The sequence below is a fragment of the Pteropus medius genome, unplaced genomic scaffold, assembly GCF_902729225.1.
Source record: "Pteropus medius unplaced genomic scaffold, Ma_sr-lr_union100, whole genome shotgun sequence".
In the NCBI taxonomy this organism is placed as follows: domain Eukaryota; kingdom Metazoa; phylum Chordata; class Mammalia; order Chiroptera; family Pteropodidae; genus Pteropus; species Pteropus medius.
Window position 1 is genome coordinate 2,828,092 of NW_024340695.1, and position 22,778 is coordinate 2,850,869.

The window sequence follows — 22,778 nt, forward strand, 5'->3', positions numbered from 1 at the left end:
AAAAAAATTAACTATACTTGTGTAGGGCTATTCCTAGACTATTTCTGGACTTGTGTGGGGCTATATCTAATTCTATTCTACTGATTTATCAGCCTATCTTTTTGCCAGTAGCAAACTGTCTTGATTAGTGTAGCTATGTAATACGTCTTGAAATCAGGTAGGTTGGTACTCTGACTTTGTTCTTTTAAAAAAATTATTTGAATGTTTCCTTATACATTTTAGAGTCTATTCATAAAATTCTACAAAATATCTGCTTGGATTTTGATTTTGATTGCTTTAAATCAATAGACTGGTTTGGGGAGATTAACATCAATACTGAGTCTTTATTCTCTCGGTAATATTTTATTGTTTTTAGTGTGACAGTTTTCAATACCTCTTGTTAATTTATTCCTCAGTATTAATGTATTTTGATGCTACTGTAAACAGAATTTTATAAAATTTCATTTTGAATTTGTTGTCAAGTATATAAATAGGATTGATTTTATATAATGACTGCTAAATTCAATAAGGGGTCTCATCTTTGATGTTAGATGTAAAGTTTTAGCAGATCCCTCTTTTTAGATTAATGCATATCCCTAGTGAGCAAAGAATTTTTAAAATTTTTATCGAAATTGATGTTGAATATTGTAAATATCTTTTTTTCTGTAACTGTTGAATTATTTGGTTTTCTTTTTATTGTGTTAATTTGATGAATTATATCAATTAATTTTAGTATTTTAAATTAACTTTGCATTTCTAGGATAAACCTTATGTGATCATAATGTATGATCCCTTTAATACATTACTGAATTCCAGTTTTTAATATTTTGTCAAGGATATTTTTTAACTATGATCATAAGTTATATTGGTCTATAATTTCCTATATTTGTGATATCTTTGTCAGATGTTTGTATTAGGATTATGCTGGGTTGAGAAAGGTTCTCTCTGCATCTACTTTCTGTAAGAGTTGTGTACATATTGGTATTATTTGACATTTACAGAGCTCTGTACCCTACAACTGCAGAATACTCTATCTTTTCAAGTTCACATCATCACAGTGGACTATTTGTTGGGTCATAATACAAATTTGTATACTTACTGATTTTTTTTTTAATTTAATTTAATTTTGACTTTGTCTATTTCTCCCACAACTTCTATTAGTTTTTCCATCATGTATTTGAAGCCATGTTAATAGGTACATACACACTTATGACTTTTGTGTCTTGATGAATTCATTACTTTATCATTATATAATATCCTTCTTTATCTCTTGTCTTGAAGTCTACTTTGATATTAATATAATTGCACCAGCTTCCTATGCTTACAGTTTACATATCTTTTAAGATCCTTTAACTTTAACCTGTCTGTGTATTTATATTTAAAGTATGTTTCTTATAGTCATTGTAAAGTTGGATCATGCTTTTTTGTTTAGTTTGACAAACTCTACTTTCAAATGGGATATTTATTTCATTTGCATTTAATGTGTGAACATTATTGGGTTTAGGTATGTCATTTTGATGTTTGTTTTCTATTTGCGGTATCAGATTTTTATCTTCTGTTGCTTCTGTTGTTTTTAGCATTCAATTTTAATTTATTTAATTTTTAGCTATATCTGTTTGTATTTTCTTTTTTCATTGGTTGCCCTAAGAATTACATACAAATCCTAAGTTCATCTCAATCCACTTTGAGTTAACATTGTATCACTTTGCAATATTTACTATTTGCATTATACCACATTATACCACTTTATAATGATTTATATTTTGCAATAGTATAAATCATTACCTTTCTTCTCCTTTGTGTTATTGTTATCTCATATTTTCTCCTCCACATTTTATCAGTGGCACAATGCAATAGTACATATTTTTAGTTACCTTTTAGAAAAAAGTAAAAGAAGAAAACATCAAATATTTTTTATATTTACCCACATATGTACCATTATTATTATTGTTCTTTATTCTTTCCTTTAGATCTGAGATTTAGTTTGTTACCAGGTATCTTTCACATGAAGAACTTTTTAAAAATATTTTTGAAATGCAGATCTAATGAATTCCCTATTATTTTATATGAAAATGTGTTTATTTTACATTCCTTTTTGAAGGATTTTCTCTGGATATAAAATTCAGCATTGACAGTTTTTTCTTTCAGCACTTAAATATGTAATTTCATTGTTTTCTGACTTCAATTTTTTTTCTAAGAAAAGTTGCTTTTCATTTGTATTATTGTTCTCCTGTATGTAATGTGTTTTGTTCTTCTGTGTGTAATGTGTTTTTCTTTCCCTTCCTATTTTCAGACATTTTTCTTATCTTTGATTTTCAGCTGGTCGATTATGATTTGCTGAGCTATTGAACTTTTGAATTAGGTTGTTCAAATTTTTCAATCTGTATGTTAATTGTTTTTTCACCAAATTTGGGAGATTCTCAGCCATTATTTTAAAAATATTTTCTTCCACATTTTTTTCTTCGTTTTATTTTTTCCTTCTTAGAATTCAGTTACACATATTTTATACAACTTGATATACTATCCTTGTTCACTGAGGATTTATTTTTTTTCCAAATTTTCATTCTTTAGATTGGTTTCTCTCTATTGAGATATTTCAAAGTTCATTGCAATCTCAAATTTGCTATAAAACCAACCCAGTAAATGATTTGTTATTTCTGACATTTTATTTTCAATTATAATGATTTATTTAATTCTATTTTATTATTTCCATTTCTCTGCTGAAATTACCCTTATGTATATTCATTATGACACTTTTCCCTTTGAATATAATAGATGCTTTAAAGATTTTGTCTTGTACATCCAACGTCTGAGTCATCTTGAAGCTAGTTTTTGTTGACCGTCTGTTTGTTTTTTTATGATTCACATTTTTCTTGTGGCTTTGTATGGCTGGTAACTTTTGATCTTGCACTGGACATTATGAATGAAATGTTGTAGAGGCATTAGATTCTTCCATCTTCCTGTGAAGAATGTTACTTTTTGTAACTAAATTACTAGTTAATTCTTTTCAACTCGTGAAGTATACTTTTATACTTTGTTACATTGGGCTTGTTTCAGTTTTAGTTCAGTTTTAGTGTTACTTCTAAGGTTGACTCTTCTAGAGTTTTAATGGAAAACCTGGGGTGTCTGCCAAGCCCTCTAACTTGGCTAGACTCAAACTCCCAACTCAGTCTCCCCTAAGGTATACTACAGCCAAAATGCTCAAATTTTAGCCTTCTAGCTTTTACTTTTTCTGGTTTCCTTCGATTCCCCCCATACATTCATAGTTCAAGTTTTAGCCAAGTATTTGAATTTATATGTGATCTTGGGGTTTTCTCTTTGTGGTGCCCTCCTTTCTGGGGTCTCTCTTATTTCCAGCTGCTCTGGCTGCCCTGAATTTTGTCCTCTGACACCTCAAGTCAATAAAGCTTTTGATTTCTGCCTGAGTCCTAGATGCCCTGTGCCTCATTGACTTTGAAGTACTTTTAGCAGAAAAACAATGTAACCATGTATTTCATCCAGTAAAGTTTTCTTCTTTCAAAAACGGGATTTCCTATAGTTTCTGCCTGCTGTTGCTCATTCTCTGACTTAAATAGTTGGTTTCAAATTCATTTTATGTGAATTTATAATTGTTATTAGTAGGTTAGTTTGAATCACTTATTCTGCTGTTACCAGAACTGGAATCCTCAATATTGTAACTTACTTTTCCCTTGCATAGTAATCTGTATTTTACTAATTTTAATAAAAGATTTTTTATTTGACTCACTTATATTTAACTATTACAAGTGTCATCTCTTTGTTCATGTACGAAATGGAGTTGTCAAAACAGCTCAGACAAGTTGTAGGGTGACAAAACAGGTGTGCACAGGAGAACCAGATGCTAATTTTTCCTCTGCCACTAACTAGCTATTTGACTATAAATAAGTCCCTTTAGTAGTTTTAGTCTTAGGTTCTATTCTCTAGAATGAGGGAGTTGGGTTATATCTAAGTTTTTCAAGCTTTTAAAAAGTGTCAGGACTCTTATTTTTAAATTTCTCAACAGAATCTTATAAAAAAATATAAACCATATTAAAACGAAATAGTCCTGATGGTAGAGGGCATATAGCTTAACCTGTTCAGTGCAACCACCCCCCTCTCCACTTTTACAGTGGCATTGTAGCTCCTTTGTGGAACCCTAGACCTCCAAAGAGCATAGTGTGAAAAAAAACAAGGCCGGATAATTTATAAAAATCTTTTCCTATGCTGCCTGGATGCAAGAATGGCTGGATCATGCTTCTAGAAATGTGGGGGTTGTCACCTTTGACCTAGGATCTGAAATGGGCAGTTGTCACCTTTGACCTGCCTTCTGCTTTTTCAAGTTAACCAATGTCTTGTTTTTATTTTTATCCCTATCACCATGTCACCATGGGCAGACATTTGCTGTGGGTATTGAGAAATCTGGCATATAAGGGATTTCCTGCAATTGTAGCTAAAAGTAGCACCCCAGTACTGCACAACTGAGCACAGCCCACCCCTACCTATCTCCACTTTCCATCTCTAAGACATGAGCAGTACTTCCCTCCACCTAATTGCTCCTATGTGGGTGGGAAGGAATTAATAAATTTGGAGCTGCACCGATCATTTAGAAATTCTTCTTACATTTGTAAAACAGCAGACAAGCTTAAGAAATAATCTCTTTGCATCACCAGTTGATGGTTTTGTTGCCTTAAAAGAAACAACAACATGAGCAGGTGTTGGGCACTGCCCACATGCAGACAGCATTGCCAACTCTTACAGAGCGCTCCACCTCCAGATTTGGGGAGAAAGATAGTGAGGTAAGGAGGGTCATACAAACCACATATCAACTAAATCTTCTCCTGTCCCAGCTCTTGTTTCTTCAACCCTTCCCCCACAGCACCCTTGATGATGAATTTTTAAGTTAGACCCTGTAAGAACGGGCACATTCGTTCCTTGGGATGTAAATGTAAGGCTTCATAAAAGAGTTTCCACACAGGGCACTGCCATGATAGGGCATAATAATAATAATAGTTAATATATATGCCAGGTATACGCTAAGTGCCTTTATATGGTTTATCTGATTTAGTCCTCTCAACAACTTTAAGAAGTGAGTAGTATCAAAATAAGGACACTGATGCTCATCAGAAAGATTACAGAGCTTCTGTAGGTCTCAAACTAGCATTTGGAAGATACCAGATTCAAACTGAGGCAGCTTGACTCCAGATTCCATATTCTTAACCACTCTAGCCTTAACTGGTGTTATACCTGACAGGCAGTTTCTGTGGCATTGGGGCCCCACCTTCCTGTCTCTTAAATATAGAAGATGAAGATAGTGTTTCCTCTGCCTCTCCTTATTTAAACTAGAAAAAAAATCATTAAAATTTGGAGGAGGGACAATCTGCCTTCATTGAATTAGGCATTAGGCATTGATTGGTCTGTCTACAGATAGCTCTCTCTGCCTGTCATCAACTTCCTGTTAGTGCAGGAAGCCCACAGTATTACCTCAACAGTACATGAACAAAGGTTGCAGAAGAATCTGACTTCTCTTTGGTGATGGATATTTAGGTTATATCCAAGATCTCTCTGCATTCTGTGTTTGAGTGAAATGAACAATCACAATTTCAAGATGTATCTACATCACTGGTAATTGTGCAACTTGTTTTTCTGTTATTTTAGCAAGCTAATTGGATAAAGAAGTGAAGATTTTAATACAAATTCCCACTGTGCTATTTCCCACATACTTAGCTTGAAAGGGGTTTGAACTTGGTATTTGATATGTCATGTCACAAGATACTATCTTAACTCTGAAATAAGTGCCATAACTTAGATGAGACTATGATTTTCAAAGATTTAAGTTGAATGAAACTCAGATCAACTATTCAATTTTTAAAAAAATTATGGCGATATTGGTTAATGAAATGCAGTAAGTTTAAGGCGTACAATTTATGTGCATTGTGTGTTCACCACTCATAGTTAGATTTCTTTCTGTCACCACGTATTTGACCCCCTTTACTCGATCTATCTCTTCCACCCTCCTCCCTCCTCTACCTTCTGGTAACCACTATTCTATTGTCCATGTCCACGAGTCTCTGTATGTTTGTCCTATTTGTTTGTTGCTTTTAGGTTTATATCCCACATATAAGTGATATCATGTGGTTTTCAACTTTTTCTGTCTGGCTTATTTTGCTTAGCATGATTATCTTAAGGTCCATCCATGTTGTTGCAAATGGCAGTATTTCATCTCTTCTTATGGCTAATATTCCATTGTATACATGTACCACAGCTTCTTTATCCAGTCATCTATCATAGGACACTATGGTTGCTTCCATGTCCTGGCCATAGTGAACAATGCTGCTATGAACATCGGTGTGCAAATATCTTTTCGGATATGAGTTTTCAAGTCTTTAGGGTACATACTCAGTAGAGGAATTGCTGGATCATATGGTAGATCAATTCTTAGTTTTTTGAGGAACCTCCATACTGTTTTCCATAGTGGCTGTACCAATTTGCAGTCCCACCAGCAGTGCACGAGGGTTCCTTTTTCTCCACATCCTCTCCAACACTTGTAATTACTTGTCCTGTTGATAATAACTATTCAACTATTCAGTTGTTGACATAGACTCATTACAAGGTGAGTAGCTGGGATCTTTCAACAACAGAAGAGTTGAGATTATGCTAAGCAAATTAGTCAGACAGAGAAAGATAACTAACCAAAAACAAACACAAATATAGAGGACAATCTGGTAATAGCCAGAGAGAAGGGGGGTGGGAAGGCTGGGAGAAAGGGATTAAGGGTTAGAGAGGTACAAATTAGTAGCTGATAGATGGTTACGGGGATGCGGAGCATGACATAGGGAATGCAGTCGGCAGTGATGTAATGGCTACATGTAGAGCCAGAGGGAAGATAGAGTAATGAGGGAGATCATTTTATAAACTCTGTAAATGTCTAACCAGTGTGCTGTATACTTGAAACTAATAATAAAAAATGATAAAAAACAATTACAAGAATTGAGATTTGAATTAGAAAAACTAACCCATTGGTGAGAGAGTTTGCAAAACCATTGACTTGGAACACTGGAGACCTGCCTTTGGGCCTGGAGTGGTGCACCTGTGGGTAAAATGCTTGGCCTTTTGGGGCTTTGGTTTCTCTTTGTGAAAATGAGGGAATAGATGGACGCTTATGAAAATTCTTTTCAGCTCAATCTATGTGACTTTGTCTTCTCAGTGACAAAATGGAGTTGTGTAAATTTTAACCAGGATTTAAGAAGTTTTTTGCTTGAGGCAGCAGATAATAGAGGAAGCATAATGTGGTCATTAATAATGTTGATTTTGGAGTGAGATAGCTTGGGTTTGAATATCGCTCCATTATTTATTAACAGTTATGACTATGGCAAATTACTAACCTTACTGTGCTTCAGTTTCCCATCCATACAACGGGGGTAATAAAGTACCTATTTCATTGGGTTATTGTGAGGAGTGAATAAGTTAAGATCTACAAAGTCCTGACACATGACAAATGCTGTATACGGGACTGCTTTTATTATTGTAATAGAGCCACTATTCACCTCTGTTGTTGCTCAGTGTTCCCAAGAGGGATGGCAGGTTTTGTGTTTAGGTGGAGAATTCCCTGAGATCCTTGGGGAATGATGCTTAGAATAACACAGTAGTTGTATTTATAATCCCATAAGGAGCAATAGCCAGTTATACTGCAGCCCGCCTGTATGCATACACTCCCACATGGACTTACTGTTCTTCCCACTGCTCTGCTCTTCTCACAAAGGGAGCAATCTCCTGGCATATTTCAGGGTAGAAGCAGCAGAGTTCTCTATTACCTCACTCTGAAAAATAAGTTAGATATGGCTCTAGTGTCCTGATGCAATGATGTCTGATGATGTACACAGTAGCTAAGGACATAACTTATATGTTTAAATCCCAGCTTTGTTACTGTGCTACCTTTGTTGCCTAGGACAGCTTACATAACTCCTCTGTGCCTCTGTTTCCTATCTCTACAGTGAGAATAATAATAATAATATCTAGTTCATGGTGTAGCTGTGATGATTAAATGGAATAATATACGCAAAGTCCCAAGAAAGGTGCCTGACATATAGTATATATTTAGTAAATGGAAAATGTTATGATTACTATTAAGATTATTATATCAAGTGAGGAGAATCTTTGCTCCATGGGTGATCAGTGACTCACTGGGAAAAAAATCAAGGACCGCATATGGGTAACTTAATGACTTCTAATTACTTATTTTATACATGTGGAAATTTCCATGAGCTAACTCACTAAAATTGAAATGGATGATTTATGACTACTTAAATTTTAAAAAAAAATGACCTAGTAATACCGATGGAATGGAATCTGAGTTGGAAAGATGTGTAATTCAACCACCCCTCCCATGCATTTTCTCCCTGACTCCCTCCCAGGTGCTTAGCTGGCCCTACACTCTAAAGGTGGAATGAGTTTAATTTTGTTCCAATAGGTGTCTAGATCCTTTCTATATGTGAGGGTTCTCCCCATACCACAGTGCTATGTTGAAACATGAGCATGTTGAGACATGAGCAGACTGCCCGTGGTGGTGGCTTTCTGTGGGGACAGTGTTGGAGTATTAGTGGGAAACCTAGTCTCTTCTGACACTTAGTTTTTCGGGTCCTCCCATGGTGCTGGTCACAGCCAATAAAATTTAGTGAGCTGATAACAGTGTGCTCTCATGTTCTTAGATTCATTGTTCCATGAAAGAGAGAAGCAGATCTAATTTTAATGCCTGTGGTCAGGAAGTTTTGAGTTGGAGGATTTAGGTCTAGAAAAGACCTGGGAAATGATCCAGACATTAGAAACGATCCACAGACGTTGAAACAGGGCCAGAGAGCTTAAGGCGCTTGACCACAGGGACTCAGCTGGTCAATGTAAGCATGTAGAATAAGAGTTATTTCCAACTTTCTCTGGTTCTCCAGCATAGTGATTAGAGACATGACCTAGAGAAACAGGCTGCCTTGATTCGTCTTGATTCTGCCCCTTACTGGCAGTTGTAGACTTTTTCTGCCTCAATTTTCTTACCTGGAAAATGGGAACAATAATAGGGGTCTCATGTAGATTAAATGAGATAATATGTGTATGGCATTTAGGACAGTTCCTGGCACATAAAAAGTATCCAAAAGTGTTTGTTATTATTGTCATTCCAGAGAACCTCAGAAATATAAACGCTTAAATAAGCCATAGAATAAAAATTTTGACCAGGCTGGTGTTGGAAGTATTTTTCTCACTTAAAATTTTTTTCTTAGCTTCTGATTTAGAAGTGATCTTCAGGACCCATCTGTGAAGTAACAACCATATTCTTCCCCAGAATCATTGTGGCTTTTGGATGGAAGGAGGAAATGTTTAAAAAATAACTCCCCATTAGTTATCATTTCCAATTCATATGCAGCAAATATTTACAGAGTAGTCTGCCATGTGCCTGGCACAGAGATAGGGCCTGGAGGGAGGCAAAAGTGGGCCTTCTGCTGTGCCCCTTTCTCTCCTGGTGTGTATAGGCGAGGTGGTATGATCGGCAATTAAATAGGTAATTCTGTCACAACACTGGAGGGAGCACTAACAGGGCATGAGAGAGAGTCATTTTACATCGTGTGGAAGGAGCCCTGCACCTGATGTAAGGGGCCAAGGAAAGGCTTTTGGCAGCAGTGATGTCTATGCTGAAACCTGAATGATAAGCTAAATTCTCGAATAGTTTAGATGGGTGCTGAAGAGTATTCCAGGGACAGGGAACCATGGATGAGTATGTTGGGGGGTGGGGGTCTTCAGCTGGGAGAAAACACTGGGTATTTGCCAATTTATTCAACATTGAACGAGTGTTTATTAAGCACTAACTGCGCAACAGGCATTTTTTTACATAATGGGCACACATCATTTAAGAAAACAGAAGACGTCTTTATTTTTATGGATGTCATGGGAGAGAAGAGAGAAATAAAGCGCTATGAAGAGAACTGCTTAAGGAAGGATGATCAGGGAAGTGTTTAGGGTGAAGTGACAGTTGGGCTGACAAGTGAATGGTGAGAGCCATGCAAACACCTGGGGAGGGAGGTTTCCAGGCAGAAGGAACAATAAAGGCAAAGGATTTAAAGGTATGAACAATCTGGATATGCTGGAGAAATTGAAAGAGGACCAGTGTGCTAGAGATGTGGGGAAAGTGGTATGAATAATTCAAATGATGTTTGGATTGGGTTGTTGGTGTTGAGAAATGCATCAGAATGTTTCTAGTATAAACTAGATCTCCTCTCTCTCTCTCTCTCTCTCTCTCTCTCTCTCTCTCTCTCGGAAAATCTCAGTTGCAAATATCTCCTCTCTGAAGTGGGGCTTGGCTCAGTGAGCTTTCATAACTGAGATGAGGCAAAGAACATGTTTTCCATCCCCGATGACCAGAACTGCACATAAGGCACAGGCATGGATAACTGTTAAGAATCTGTGTGGGCAACATAACAAATCAGATGGGCTGTCAGGTCAAAAAGAGGGCTCATTGTATTAATTAGCATTGTCCCAATGGTTTCTCCTGGGTTTTAGCCATAAATTTCTAATTATTCTCATAAGCCTTCTCTTCCTGTTTTATTTGTTTGGACTCAAATTTGTGTTTCAAACAGGCTTTAAATTCTTTCTCTCCAATTTGAGACTGCTTGATCCAGACTAAACACCCATGTTCTCTATTTCTCCTGTTGTCTATCTCTGTATTCTCACGGACCTCACCTGAGACTCATGGCTTTTGTTTGCTCCCAGTTACCAGCTTTGGAGATGATGAAGAGCCATGCACATCTTCAGACACTGACGAGGAGGTGATCAAACAATTTGAGATTTCTGTGTCCCGGTCCCAGAGTTTCCGTTCACGAGCATCTGAGAACAGAAAGCAGACAGGATTGGAGCAGAACCCAAAATTCTGCCGCTTGCTCTCGACGGGTCGAGAGGACAGCACAGAAGTGTCTGCTTGTGAAGGTATTCTTTGCATTGGACCCTTTCTTTGTCTAGACCAGGGATAGCCACTGGGAAGGATGTTTTGGAGTCACGTAACTACTGCACTTTCATCTGAGAGTCCAGAGAGGAAGAGAGAACAGGGCAGGACCCAGAGGCTGGGACAGTGTAAAGGGCTGTTTCAAACTTCGCAGGGGTCTTGTCCTGCAGGGAACTAGGGAAGGGAATGGATCAGAAGTGCCGAAGCCTTGACCCCATTTGCTGGGACCCCTTCCTTCTTTGTTGTTTTTGCTTTGTTCTTTTTGAATTCTAATGACTAGAACGGTATTTATCAAGCTTTATAAAGTCTTGTTTCCTTCTGATAAGTACAAAAATTTCACTTACCTTTCCACTGACATTGAGATGCTCCCATTTGGAATGAGAGTCTATTTTCCATGTATTTATAGGACCTCAGAAGGTTTTTAAAGCCTTTCTCTTAATTGCTTGTATTACTAAGTCAATAGGTATGTTTTATTTTCCAAATAAAAATATGTATTATAATAACATTGAATAACCTTCTTCCAAACGACGCATGCCCTGTACACTCTCTCTCATTCCCTGTAGTTTCTGGACACCCCCACTCCAGCCCCATCCTACATGAGAATTACTCGGCAAGAGTGAGGTCTTATGCCATTTTCTAGCATCTTCATACCAAGTTTACCTTTCACAAAGGGGAGGAGGGATACTCGAAGGTAGTGTAAGCACAGCTTGTGACAGTGGGTAGACCTTGATAAGAGTCCTCCTCCATCCCAACCACTAAGGCAAAATAGCCTAGAAAAAAAACAGTACAATATTTCTTTTATGCCCAGAACCCTGCACAGGACGTCAGGACAGGGAAAGGTCTGTGAAGTAAGTGTATTGGGTAAAAAGCTTGTGAAAATGTCACAATATATCCTCCTTAGTGACCTGTTCTAAATGACCTGGATTCTCTAATATGTTCTTTCTTTCCCTTCGGGCATGTCATTACTCAAACCAGTGGAAGCATACTTGTAGCTCTACCATGTTTTTCAACACAGAACAGTAGAAAGAGGAAAAGGAAAGCTCAAAATTGTAAGAGATAACAGAGAAGAAATTTCTGACTTGACATAAGGATGAGGCAGGCAAAAAAAGAACAGGAAAAAAAGGAGAATTAACAACAACAAAAAAACTCTATTTATCAGCGGGAATATTATAATTTACTATCCATCATGTAATTTTATTTATTGATATGGGCTAACATAACATATTTTATTGCTATTCTTTTTAGCCCAAGAAAAGCCAAGAAATAAAAGCTTTATGTAACCAAAGCATAGTACTGACACTGGCATTTCCTCACACCTCCTCCTGTTTGTCTCTCGTTCCACTGAGAGGGCAAATGTTAGCTAATGAAAGTTAATAGCAGTTAATTCCCTAGCAGTAGCTTGTTTAATTCTAAAGATAATGGCCCCATTTCCCAGAAGCCTAACTATCTAGTTTCTGACTTATATTATTGGCCAATATTCTGAGAGTTCTGATAACCACTCTAACCCTTACCATTCTTGAAATTAGCACAACCTTTGTCATAAATGGTGATTCTGAATTTTTTGACAGATGGTGATAGAAAAGGTAAAATTTTCTCCACTAAAGAGAGGAAAAAGTCCACTATATTGAATGAATTACCTATAGATTTTTGGGAAAAATTAGCAGGATTTTTCTAGAAATGAATAACTGCATGCTAAATTTTAGCTTATCAAATGCTAGGAAAATGTTAATGTAATTTTTATTTTATATTCTATTTTATTTTATTTATTTCTCCTCCTCCCCCCTCCTCCCTCTCCTCTGGTAACCACTAGTCCATTGTCCATGTCCATGAGTCTCTGTTTTTTTATCTTGTTCATTTGTTCCTTTTAGGTTTATATCCCACATATAAGTGATATCATGTGATTTTCAACTTTTTCTATTTGGCTTATTTTGCTTAGTATGATTATCTCACAGTCCATCCAAGTTGTTGCAAATGGCATTATTTCATCTCTTCTTATGGCTGAGTAATATTCCATTGTATATATGTACCACAGCTTATTTAGTCAACCATCTATCGTAGGACACTTCAGTTCCTTCCATAATGTAATTTTTATTGAATTATTTTTTTTCTGTGTCATTTCTTTTTGTTTGTCTTTAGTTTGGCGAATTTGTTTCAACGATAAAGAATAATGAAGAGATTAAGGGTCCACAGCAGAGAGGACTTTTTTTTTTTTAATTGTTCTCTATTTAACTATTTTCCACTCTGCCTTAAACATGATTTTCTAAGATCAAATTTAATTGCAGGCAATTCTTACTTTAAAAATGTACTCAAAATATCAGATCAATGAAATTAAAGGTCTAAATTTGAACCAGGAATAAATTACTGGTAGGTTGTCTCATGTTTCATCTTAAGTAAGATCCTTCATTCTAGATTGAGTGGTGAGGTTGTTAGAACTAAGGCAATGGTATCTTCATATTTCAGACAGGTTCTCTCTTATCTCATGTATCTAATTTAGTGTTATTTGGCATTAATTGTCACTGCATTCCTGACAATGTCAAAGAGGGTTTGGGCTAAGTGATCTGGATCAGAGGTTGTGCATCAAGTCTTTGGGTATGAAAGGCGGGCTGCAGAATAATAGTTTACTTATAGGAGGTTTTTTTCCTTTGGTTATCATGCAAGGCCTTATTTTTGCTTGTGAAATATTTAGTTCTTAGGATAGCACTTAATAGCTAGACATTACCTTCCTTGTGTCATTAATAACAGCTCAATTATGCTCAAAATTTGTGGTCAGTTGTGTTTGAGATGGTGTATCAATCAGGATTTTATATATGTCAAGATGATATCAGGGATCTCTTTATACATATATAAAGAGATATTCTGCGAAGAAGAGAGCACTTGTGGGGGCAGGCTAGGCAACAGAATCACACAGCTCTGAAATCTATAAAACAGGCTGTTGGGAAGAGTAGGCTGAACTTCTCAGGTAGGAGCCCAAGCTGCAGCCCATAGATGAAATTTCTTCTTCTCCAAGGACCCCTCAGTTCTCCTCTTGGGGTCTTTCAATGGACTGATTATATAGGATAATCTCCTTTACTCCAAGTCAACTACTTAAGGTCTTTAATCACATCTACAAAGTACCTTCACAGCAACACCTAAATTAGTGTTTGAATGATTGGGGCCCGTAGGCTAGCCACATGGACAGGTAGAACTGACTGTCAGAGATGGCAAGCAAAAGAGTATATGGGTGATGGCAGGAGAGAGGAATTCGGGAGAGTGAAAGAAAGTAATCGGTTACACACCATCAAAGTGGGATATGGACTAAACAAATTCAAGAATATCTGTGCTGAAATAAATATGGTTGATGTGACATAACTATGCCCTATAATTTCTAAGAAGCCAGGATACATTTCTCTGACAACAGGCAATTACTTCTCTGTATGTGTTTAAGGTGACTTGATCTGCTTTAATTTAAAGCACGGGAAGACGGCTTTATGTAACAGTGAATCAATCACCTTTCCCTTTCCTCCTCCTTGCAACTTGTACCCCAGATTTGCTTTTCTTATTCATCTTTGAATGTCTGTCAAGGAAAATGGTTTGTTACATTAATATAGTTCTAATGTTTTTCAGTTATGAATAGCTTTTCAAGGCTTAATGTAGCTTTTGAAAATTCCCTTATTACTGATCTAGGTATTATCACCATAGGAGCTGAAGTCATGAGACAATTTTATGGGGGTAATTTCTTGGCAAAGTTAGATTTTGTGCTACAATCCTGCTGGGTGCTACACACGTTGATGGATGACCCACTGTTTAATAGGACATTTTAGTGTTCATGTATGTGAGGAATGGATGTGCTAATTAGAGCCTTAGAAGAAAATTCTGCTTTATGTTGTAGAGTTTTACATATGGAATATCCCTTGTTCTGTCATTTTCTGTGGACTTTTTTTTTTTAGTGTGTTTGTCAAATACACAGTGAGGAAGTACTGAGAGAGAGAGAAAGAGAGAGAGAGAGGGAGAGAGAGAGAAGAAAAGGAAGAGAGAGAGAGGTAGGAAGAAGGAGAAGAGGAAGGAGGAAGAGGAGGTTTGAGAAAGCTACTGTTTGAAGGAGTCAAAGAAGATTTGGGAGTTGTTAGGACTTTAGATAGACAGGAAGGAAAGTCCAAGAGGAACAGCTTAAGGACCTTTGTGAACAGAAATACACAAGTATTTTCATGAGCCAGTGAGACCACAGGTGAAGACAGTGAGTTGGAAGGTAGTAGAAAATGAGATTTGCTGGCTTGGATGAAACCAGTTTGGGTCAGACAAAGGCTAATATTTATGGAAGGCCTGGTGGCTAGCAGGCAGACATTATTTGATGTCTGTCTGATGGCTCATAGCATCATTTTATAGATGAGGAAACAAGGATTCAGACAATTCAAATTGTCCAATTTCTTAACGCAGAGCTAGAATTTAAACCCAGATTATCTGAATCCAAGTCCAGTCTTCCTTCCATGGATGAAGCAGAGAACTTTTTACTTGAACCACTGAAGCCTTTTGAGCAGGGGGTAATATGGTGACGTGGAAGATAAAAGGCAGAATGGAAAAGCAAAGAGACCATGTTATTGCCATAGTAGACTGCTGTTCTTGCTTTCTAGATCCACCCCCAAAGTCTTGTGGTCACTAGCTCCCACAAAATGCTAATGTGTTTATTTTAGTCTCCTAACAGAAATATACACTCTATATTCATATTATTAGAAAGTATTTACACTTCTACGCTGTATAAAGAACTAATGGTCTTTTTGATTATATGAACCAAGTTTACTCATCATATGAATGGAATTATATTTCTGCAAGTGTTATTTGCTGGGATTTTTTCTTGAGGTCTTTATTGGTATAGTTGCTAATGCTCAATTTCCCTAGGTAAATAGGTGTAAAATAATAATACATTTGAAATAGTTTCCTTATTGCAAATTTAGATTTGGATGGAGCCAGCCAACTGAATTATTCTGAGAATCTGTCTTATGGTGAAGATGACCCCATCTCTGCCCACTCACAGTCCCCATGTGAGGTGGGAGACATCAGGCACCATGGCACATCTTCTCAAGCGACCAGCGTGGTCCGCAGCCTCAGTCGCCAGTCCACAGAGGGCAGCTTGGAGATGGAGACAGCTTTTAATAACCGGGGACTTGAAGACTCCTATGCCACGGACAGCTCCTCTGTGTGGAGTCCAGAGGCAAGTTATTTGTTTTCCATTTTTTCTTGTTTGAGTATTGCGTCCCTTCGATCTTGTTCTTGTTCTCCTCCTCTCCCCAATTCCTCAAGAAAAAATTTCTACAGCAAAGAAGCATCGCCTTGAAAAACAAAGAACTAAAGTGTCTTTATTTGAAATAAACTTTTGTTCAGATGACCAAAGCCTGACCCCTGTGTGTACCAATAAAAGAATCATAAATATATTTCCATCAAAATGGAAATGAAAAAGGAGAATGGTAGCAGAATGGACCCAGCAATAATCAGGCTTCCTTTTTTATGTGAAGGAGTTTTAGTTCTTGAAGAGACTGATTTATTTCCTTCATGGTTCCAATTAAGTGGAATCTATTTTTATTTACCCCATATCTTAAGTAATGATTATCTGAATATGAGAATTATTTGAAAATTAAACTAAAATACAGTGGTTTTCTAAGTGAAATTATATAAGTATTAAGATGAGGATCTTATGATATGAGCATATTTGTTGGCTTTGAATTGAATTGAAGGTCTAGAAGGTGGCATTAGTGTGTAATGACACTCTGGCCATTGACTTTGCTTTTTGGACCAAATCTGTGATAAAAAGCTGCTTCTCCTAAATTTATTTTTCAATTAAAACTTAATACAGAATACGCCTAACCAACCAGGGGTGTGACTAGAGGTGATGATGTTAGAAATTACAATTTATTGATCAATTACTATGTGCCAGGCACTGTGCTAAGGATTTTACAAACATTGTCTTATCTTACATGCATTTGCTATTCTTTATTAGTGAAATCCTTCCTATTATGATTCTGTGACAGTCAGAGATATTAAATAGTGATGTCTAATACTTACTTTGAAATTAATATTGATGAAATAAGTCATATAAATATATGAAACTTTAATATAATTTATTTGGATAGAGGAAAGAGAGGGGTGAATGGAATTTGTTAGCAACCATCTGACAGAAAATAAACAGGATGAATCTCTTATTAGGACCTGGACTGTCATACACACCAAATGCTCATCAAGAAGAAGAAAAAACCCCCCAGAAAATCGTGTTCCAGAGCTTTCCTCACGCACTGGGGTGTGTAGAGGGAGTGTAAGGAGGTGTGCACGTGAGGTGTAAGGAGGTATTTCTGCTAAGGACCGGAGATGGCAGCTCGAGATACGTGGTTTGTGGCTCATTAAAGCTGCCTTTTATATAGAGACACCCAAAGCTATTAACCTTATCAGTTTTGTAAAAAAAATTCTGCTTCTCTGCTGAGAGTCATACAGATCCTACACAGTAACGTTTAACATTTAAAAATATTCTTTTTGGCTCTCATCACAAAAACAAAACAGAACTGTTTACCTGCCTAGTAATGCTCCGTCCCCTGATCACTGTGCCATTAGGCTGAGAATCGCATTCCCCAGGTAACCACCCATCTGCCTGCCTCACGGAACTTTAATAGAAGACTTGGTGTTGAGGGCACTAAATGTTCTCAGACTCCAAAAATACCCAGACATCTCCGTGTGCTCCATTCAATCTCCTATCTATTTTGAGACAAAAACTGTAATTTGGTGCTCTTACAGTAGAACCTCAAATGCAGCTCAGAGGCAGTTCCTGTAACTGCCTGCTTGGCAGACTTAGCTTGCCTTTTAAGAATTGATTTATTTGCCTCTTAGCTGTATTAAAAACCCTGTCTTCCCCCATGTATCTGGCATCGAGAACATGTTGTGGGTCTGTTTACTTTGGGCCACACAGATGACATCACTATCTTACTAAAACAATTTGTTAGAAAATCTTTAAACCTCCATGGGTTTTGACAATGGGGCACAAGTATTCCCATTTTAAAGAAAAACTCAACATTAGAGCTACAAGAGTCATTTATTTTGCCTCAGAAGGAAACCGGTAACGCAGTGTGACTTCCTCTTAGGCTGGTGGGTTCTCTCCTGGGAAAGGCCACCAGTGTTTTCTGGCAGACCCAGGCCTCGGCAGGGAAGACGGTGGCAGGGCGGCTGGTGGTGCTGAGCACGCAGGGAGGCAGGCGTCCCACTTTTCATCTCCGCTTTCCACTGATTAACTGCTTGGCCTTGAGAAGTTAATTAAAATCTGCCAAATGGGGATAAAAACGAAGAGATTTTTTACCTTGCAGGAAGGTCAGATGGATTAGCGGTGTTAACAGTACCACATGAGGCATGCCTTTAGTTGCCTGGTGATAGGTAAAGTGTGTTGAAATAATTAATTGCTTTGAAAATACCAGGCTTCACAAATCCTCATTTCAGATCAACCCAGGAAGGGGCCACAAATCCCACTTTTTATGGGCCACTACTTGGATTGTCCCCATCCAGAGCCAGGCCGCTGCCTGGGGCTGCTTCTTATTCAGTTATTTCCGAGTCCTTCCCACCCCCAACCCAGGACTTTACTACAGACCTGCAGGTGCAGTGGGCCTTTATCTGAATAGCTGATAGAAAAGTGGAGAGGTGCTCATTTACTAGGATATTTTAACCTTGGCCCTGAAGTTGATGACAAAACTGGGGAAGTGTTAACTCGTTTTAAAAGCAGGGGGCTAAAAGGATGTGAAATTTAAAGCAGTGAGTGTTTCCAACTATCTCTCATCTCGTTCCCTTCTTATTTCACACACTTACTATACATATAAATCGCTATGGTGAAAGCTTTGGAGGGGAAGAAGGGAGACATCATGATTCGACATATAGTTTGGGATTTCAAGCATTAGTACTGGTAAATCCTGGATAGTCCTGGATGGGCATGTGATGTTGGGAGCAGGGAGTGAGTTACTCAGCCTTTCTAAGTCTTAGTTTCCTCCCCCACAAAATGAAGATATTAAAATACCTCCCTCGTTAGGTTAATGTGAATATTTTAAAAGATAATGTTTCTTAGCTGGATTTCCCAAAAAGCAGAGCCTACTTTGTTCGGACATGCAAGCCCAGGGAAGAGCAAGGGACAAAAGAGTGAGGCAGGGAAGAATGTGTAATCCAGTTGGCCACCACTAAGTGTGACTCACGGTTTGATCTTGTGGGACCGTACTCTAAGAAGCCGCATAATCTAATCTCAGGACATCTTTCCAAGGGGAGAAAAGTTTACTGCATGGAGCATTAACCTCACCCACACTCTGACCTTTGTATATGTGAGAGCCAGGCAGGATTCTGTAACTTTCCAAGCCTTGACTTCAACATAGAGCCTGTGGTAGGAGCTGAGAATTACATTGCATGACGGGAGGTAAGGCTGTGGGGTTGTGCCAGGCTGAAGCCACTTAGAGCTCAGACAGGCTGTGCCTGTCAGGAGAGATGGAACAAGAGGTGAAGCTAAGAAGGTCTGAAGTGCATAAAAGCGGTTTTTACAGTCTACAAAGTTTTTAGGGTGATACCTGGCATAAGGGAGGGTTTAGTAGATGTTAGCCGTTATCACTTATGGTCCAGCAAGCGATGCAGAGATGATCAAGAGTAGGCTAGAATAGACGGGAGTTTTAACAGAAGACTATGCCTTGATTTTTGAGTTGGCCTAACTCCTTGGAGACTTGCTTCTAATATTATATCTACACTAGTCAGTTGTATTTAAAAGTCTCTATAGCAACCACTTTTATCACTTGAAACTAAGTACCTCTGAATAGAAACACTCACACACGAATGCATGCTCAGAGGAAAAGCTAAAAGAAGCTTCCTTTATTTTGCAAGAAGCCTAAATTTTCTTGGTAGACTAATGTGAATCTTAAGAGAGGGTATTTATTAGATGTCTCCTATATGTCAAGTCCTTTAATTTTCACAACAACCCTATAAAGTAGGTATCATCCCCATTTTACTGTTGAAAAAGAAAAAAGGAAAGTGGAAAGGATTAAATACCTCGTCCAGCAGCATCAAGGTCATCAGTGATGGACTTGAGCTTCCTAAGGCTATCTCATTCTCAAGAGCCATGCACTTTCACCTGAGCTCTGTGGGAAAATTAAGCTGATACATGTGCATTTTTGAGATGTTTTATTAATACAGATTTAAAAAAAAAAAAAGGAGGTCTTTAAATTAGCAAAGTCTAGTTCCATTTCATAAATAAGAACTGATTCTGATTTACAATTAGAAGCAGACCAAAGTTTAGTTATGCCTTAGAGTCATGCCTTCAGAGGAAAAATCAAATTAGGTTGACATTATTTATAGTGTGTTAGGTGGTTGCTCATTACAGTAAATGCAGTTCAGCTCAGTTTTCTCAGTGAGGTCATCAGATCCAACTGGCTACAGGTGAATTGCTGTCTAAGGGTGATATTTCATAATGAGGAGAGCCTGTTTGAAAATAGGTAGCACCAGTCTAGTGATGGAAATAGATATTTATGGTGTCTGGTCTGAGCCAGGTTTTTTCCCACGTCTATTAAAACTTCACAGCAGCACTCTATCAAGTAGGCATCTTAATATTCATTTTTCAGCTAGAGTACAGACAGAATGGCCTATCTGGCCAAGGTCAAAAGCTAGTCAGTGGTAGAGTTATGATATCTGCTTGGCATTCATGTATATATTCAGCCCAGGTGTTCTGTCTCCAAGTCCAGTATTGCTGTTTGCTACATGGCTGCTGGGGGCAGGGGCGGGGTCCTCCTAAGCCCATGCTACTCAAAGTGTGGTTTGAAGTCAACTATGACATCTTTACAACCTTCTGAGAAGTGCAGAATCTCAAGCCCACTCCAGTCCTACTGAATTAGAATCCTTAGATGATTCAAGCCCACATGAACATTTGAGAAGCTCTACCCCAAATCTTCTCCCATGGAGATTGAATATTTTCCATGTGGGTCACCTGTCCCCATTTTGTCAGGATTCTTGTGTTCAGGAGGTCCTGGCTCATAGAACACAGGCCCAGACTCAACCATTTCTCCTGGGGACTCAAGGAAGAGTTACCTCTTGGCAGTTGTGTAGTTGACTAATTTTAGACTTAGTATCTCAGCTGGTTTCAATTATCTTGGTCAATTGTGCTTTTTGAGAGACAGTATATATGAAAATACTTTGCAAAATATAAAAGCTTTGTTCATTCATTCCAAAAGCATTTATGGAAATTTGTATATGTCAGGTACTGTGCCTTCAAAAAATTCTCAATCTACTGGAGAGATATACCAGTAAATTCAGTACAGATCCCTCTAATATAGGGATTATACTAACAGTCAAAAAGTGTGGGGTTCTGAAGGAGCACCAAAGGGACCCATCTTGCCAAAACATAAATGGGCATTATCATTTCCATTCCTAATCTTTTCCTCTGTCTGCAACAGGAGCAGGGTGGGACCAATTTTCAGGTGCCATCTGGGGTCCCGGAACCCATCTCAAAATGTGGTGACATGGATGTCATCTTTGAATATAGAGCTGCCAGCCAGAAGCTCACAGTGACCATTGTGAGAGCACAGGGCCTCCCGGATAAGGACCGAAGTGGCATCAACTCCTGGCAAGTACACGTAGTGCTGCTGCCCAGTAAAAAACAGAGGGGCAGGACGAGCATACAGAGAGGCCCCAATCCTGTCTTCAAGGAGAAGGTCACCTTCACCAAGCTCGAGCCCAGAGACGTGACTGCCTGTGCCATCCGCTTCCGCCTGTACGCTGCCCGCAAGATGGCCCGTGAAAGGGTGATGGGAGAGAAAGTCTTCTATCTCAGCCGCCTGCACCCAGAAGGGGAGACAAACGTGACTCTGGTTCTGGAGCCAAGAAGTAATATCAGTGTGAGTATGTTAAATGGCACCACTAATGATGTGGCATGTCCAAGGGGATGGAATTATCAGCCCTTGGTTTAGTACATTCAGCCAGTGAATTCAAACACCTTAATTGAATTTTCTGTTTGATTCTCCTTATCTTTGTAAGCCATGATTTACACTTTATGCTACAATGGTTTTTTGTGCTGTCTTCCCTATAACCTGCTGAATGTATTCCCTGTTCAGTTTAGGAAATGACAGGACAGTGAGGGAGAGGACGTGAGAAAACCGACAGAGGTGTCTAGGCCTTCTGGTTAGCTAATAAATGGTTCTACCACCCATCCCGCCACCCTGCCCCTAGTATGCATTACGATGAGTCTCAGAGACAGGACTCTCAAGATGAGGGCCTTAACAAGTGTGCCTGAGTATGCTGTAACAGTAGCCCCGAACTCGAACCACTTCTAAGACTTTCCATTTACATCACCTAGCTCCTCCATGTGCTCCATCCCCTGCATCCCCTGGGGTTTTGAGGAAAGACAGTGGAGGATGTGTGTCTATGGGATGGGCAACCCATTGTTACCATGGGTTATGTGTCATCTAGTGTAAATATCACCTTTTAAAAACCATTTAAAAAGATCAGGTATCTATTTTGGGCTATTGGATCAATCAGTCATCCATTCAAAAATGTTTACTGAGTGCCTACTCTATGTCAGTGCTGTACAGGCAAAGGGGATGCAGGAAAGAACAAAACAGATGATGCCTCTTTCCTCGGGGAGCTTTCAGTCTGGTGGAGGAAGGTGATAGTAGGCAAACCAGGGCAGGCCAGGAAAGAGAATGACAGGCTGCTCTTTGTTTAGAAGAGTCAGAGAAAGTTTCTTTGAGGTAGTGATAAAATACTGAACTTAAGGAATCAAGCGTAGAAAGCTGGTGACATATAGAGGACAGGATTTTAGACAGAGAGAATGGTACATGCAGGTGTCAGGAGGTGGGAAGGC

At 38.3% G+C, this 22,778-nt stretch overlaps 1 protein-coding gene across 1 annotated transcript in view; it reads left to right on the top strand.

The window, feature by feature from the left end:
* Nucleotides 1–22,778, top strand: part of SYT16 (synaptotagmin 16) — a 200,621-nt gene that overhangs the window by 164,907 nt on the left and 12,936 nt on the right. Inside the window, exons 3-5 of the mRNA XM_039864486.1 lie at nucleotides 10,726–10,938; nucleotides 15,883–16,139; nucleotides 21,373–21,813. Of these exons, the coding sequence (XP_039720420.1) occupies nucleotides 10,726–10,938; nucleotides 15,883–16,139; nucleotides 21,373–21,813 (911 nt within the window). The remainder of the gene's footprint in view (nucleotides 1–10,725; nucleotides 10,939–15,882; nucleotides 16,140–21,372; nucleotides 21,814–22,778) is intronic.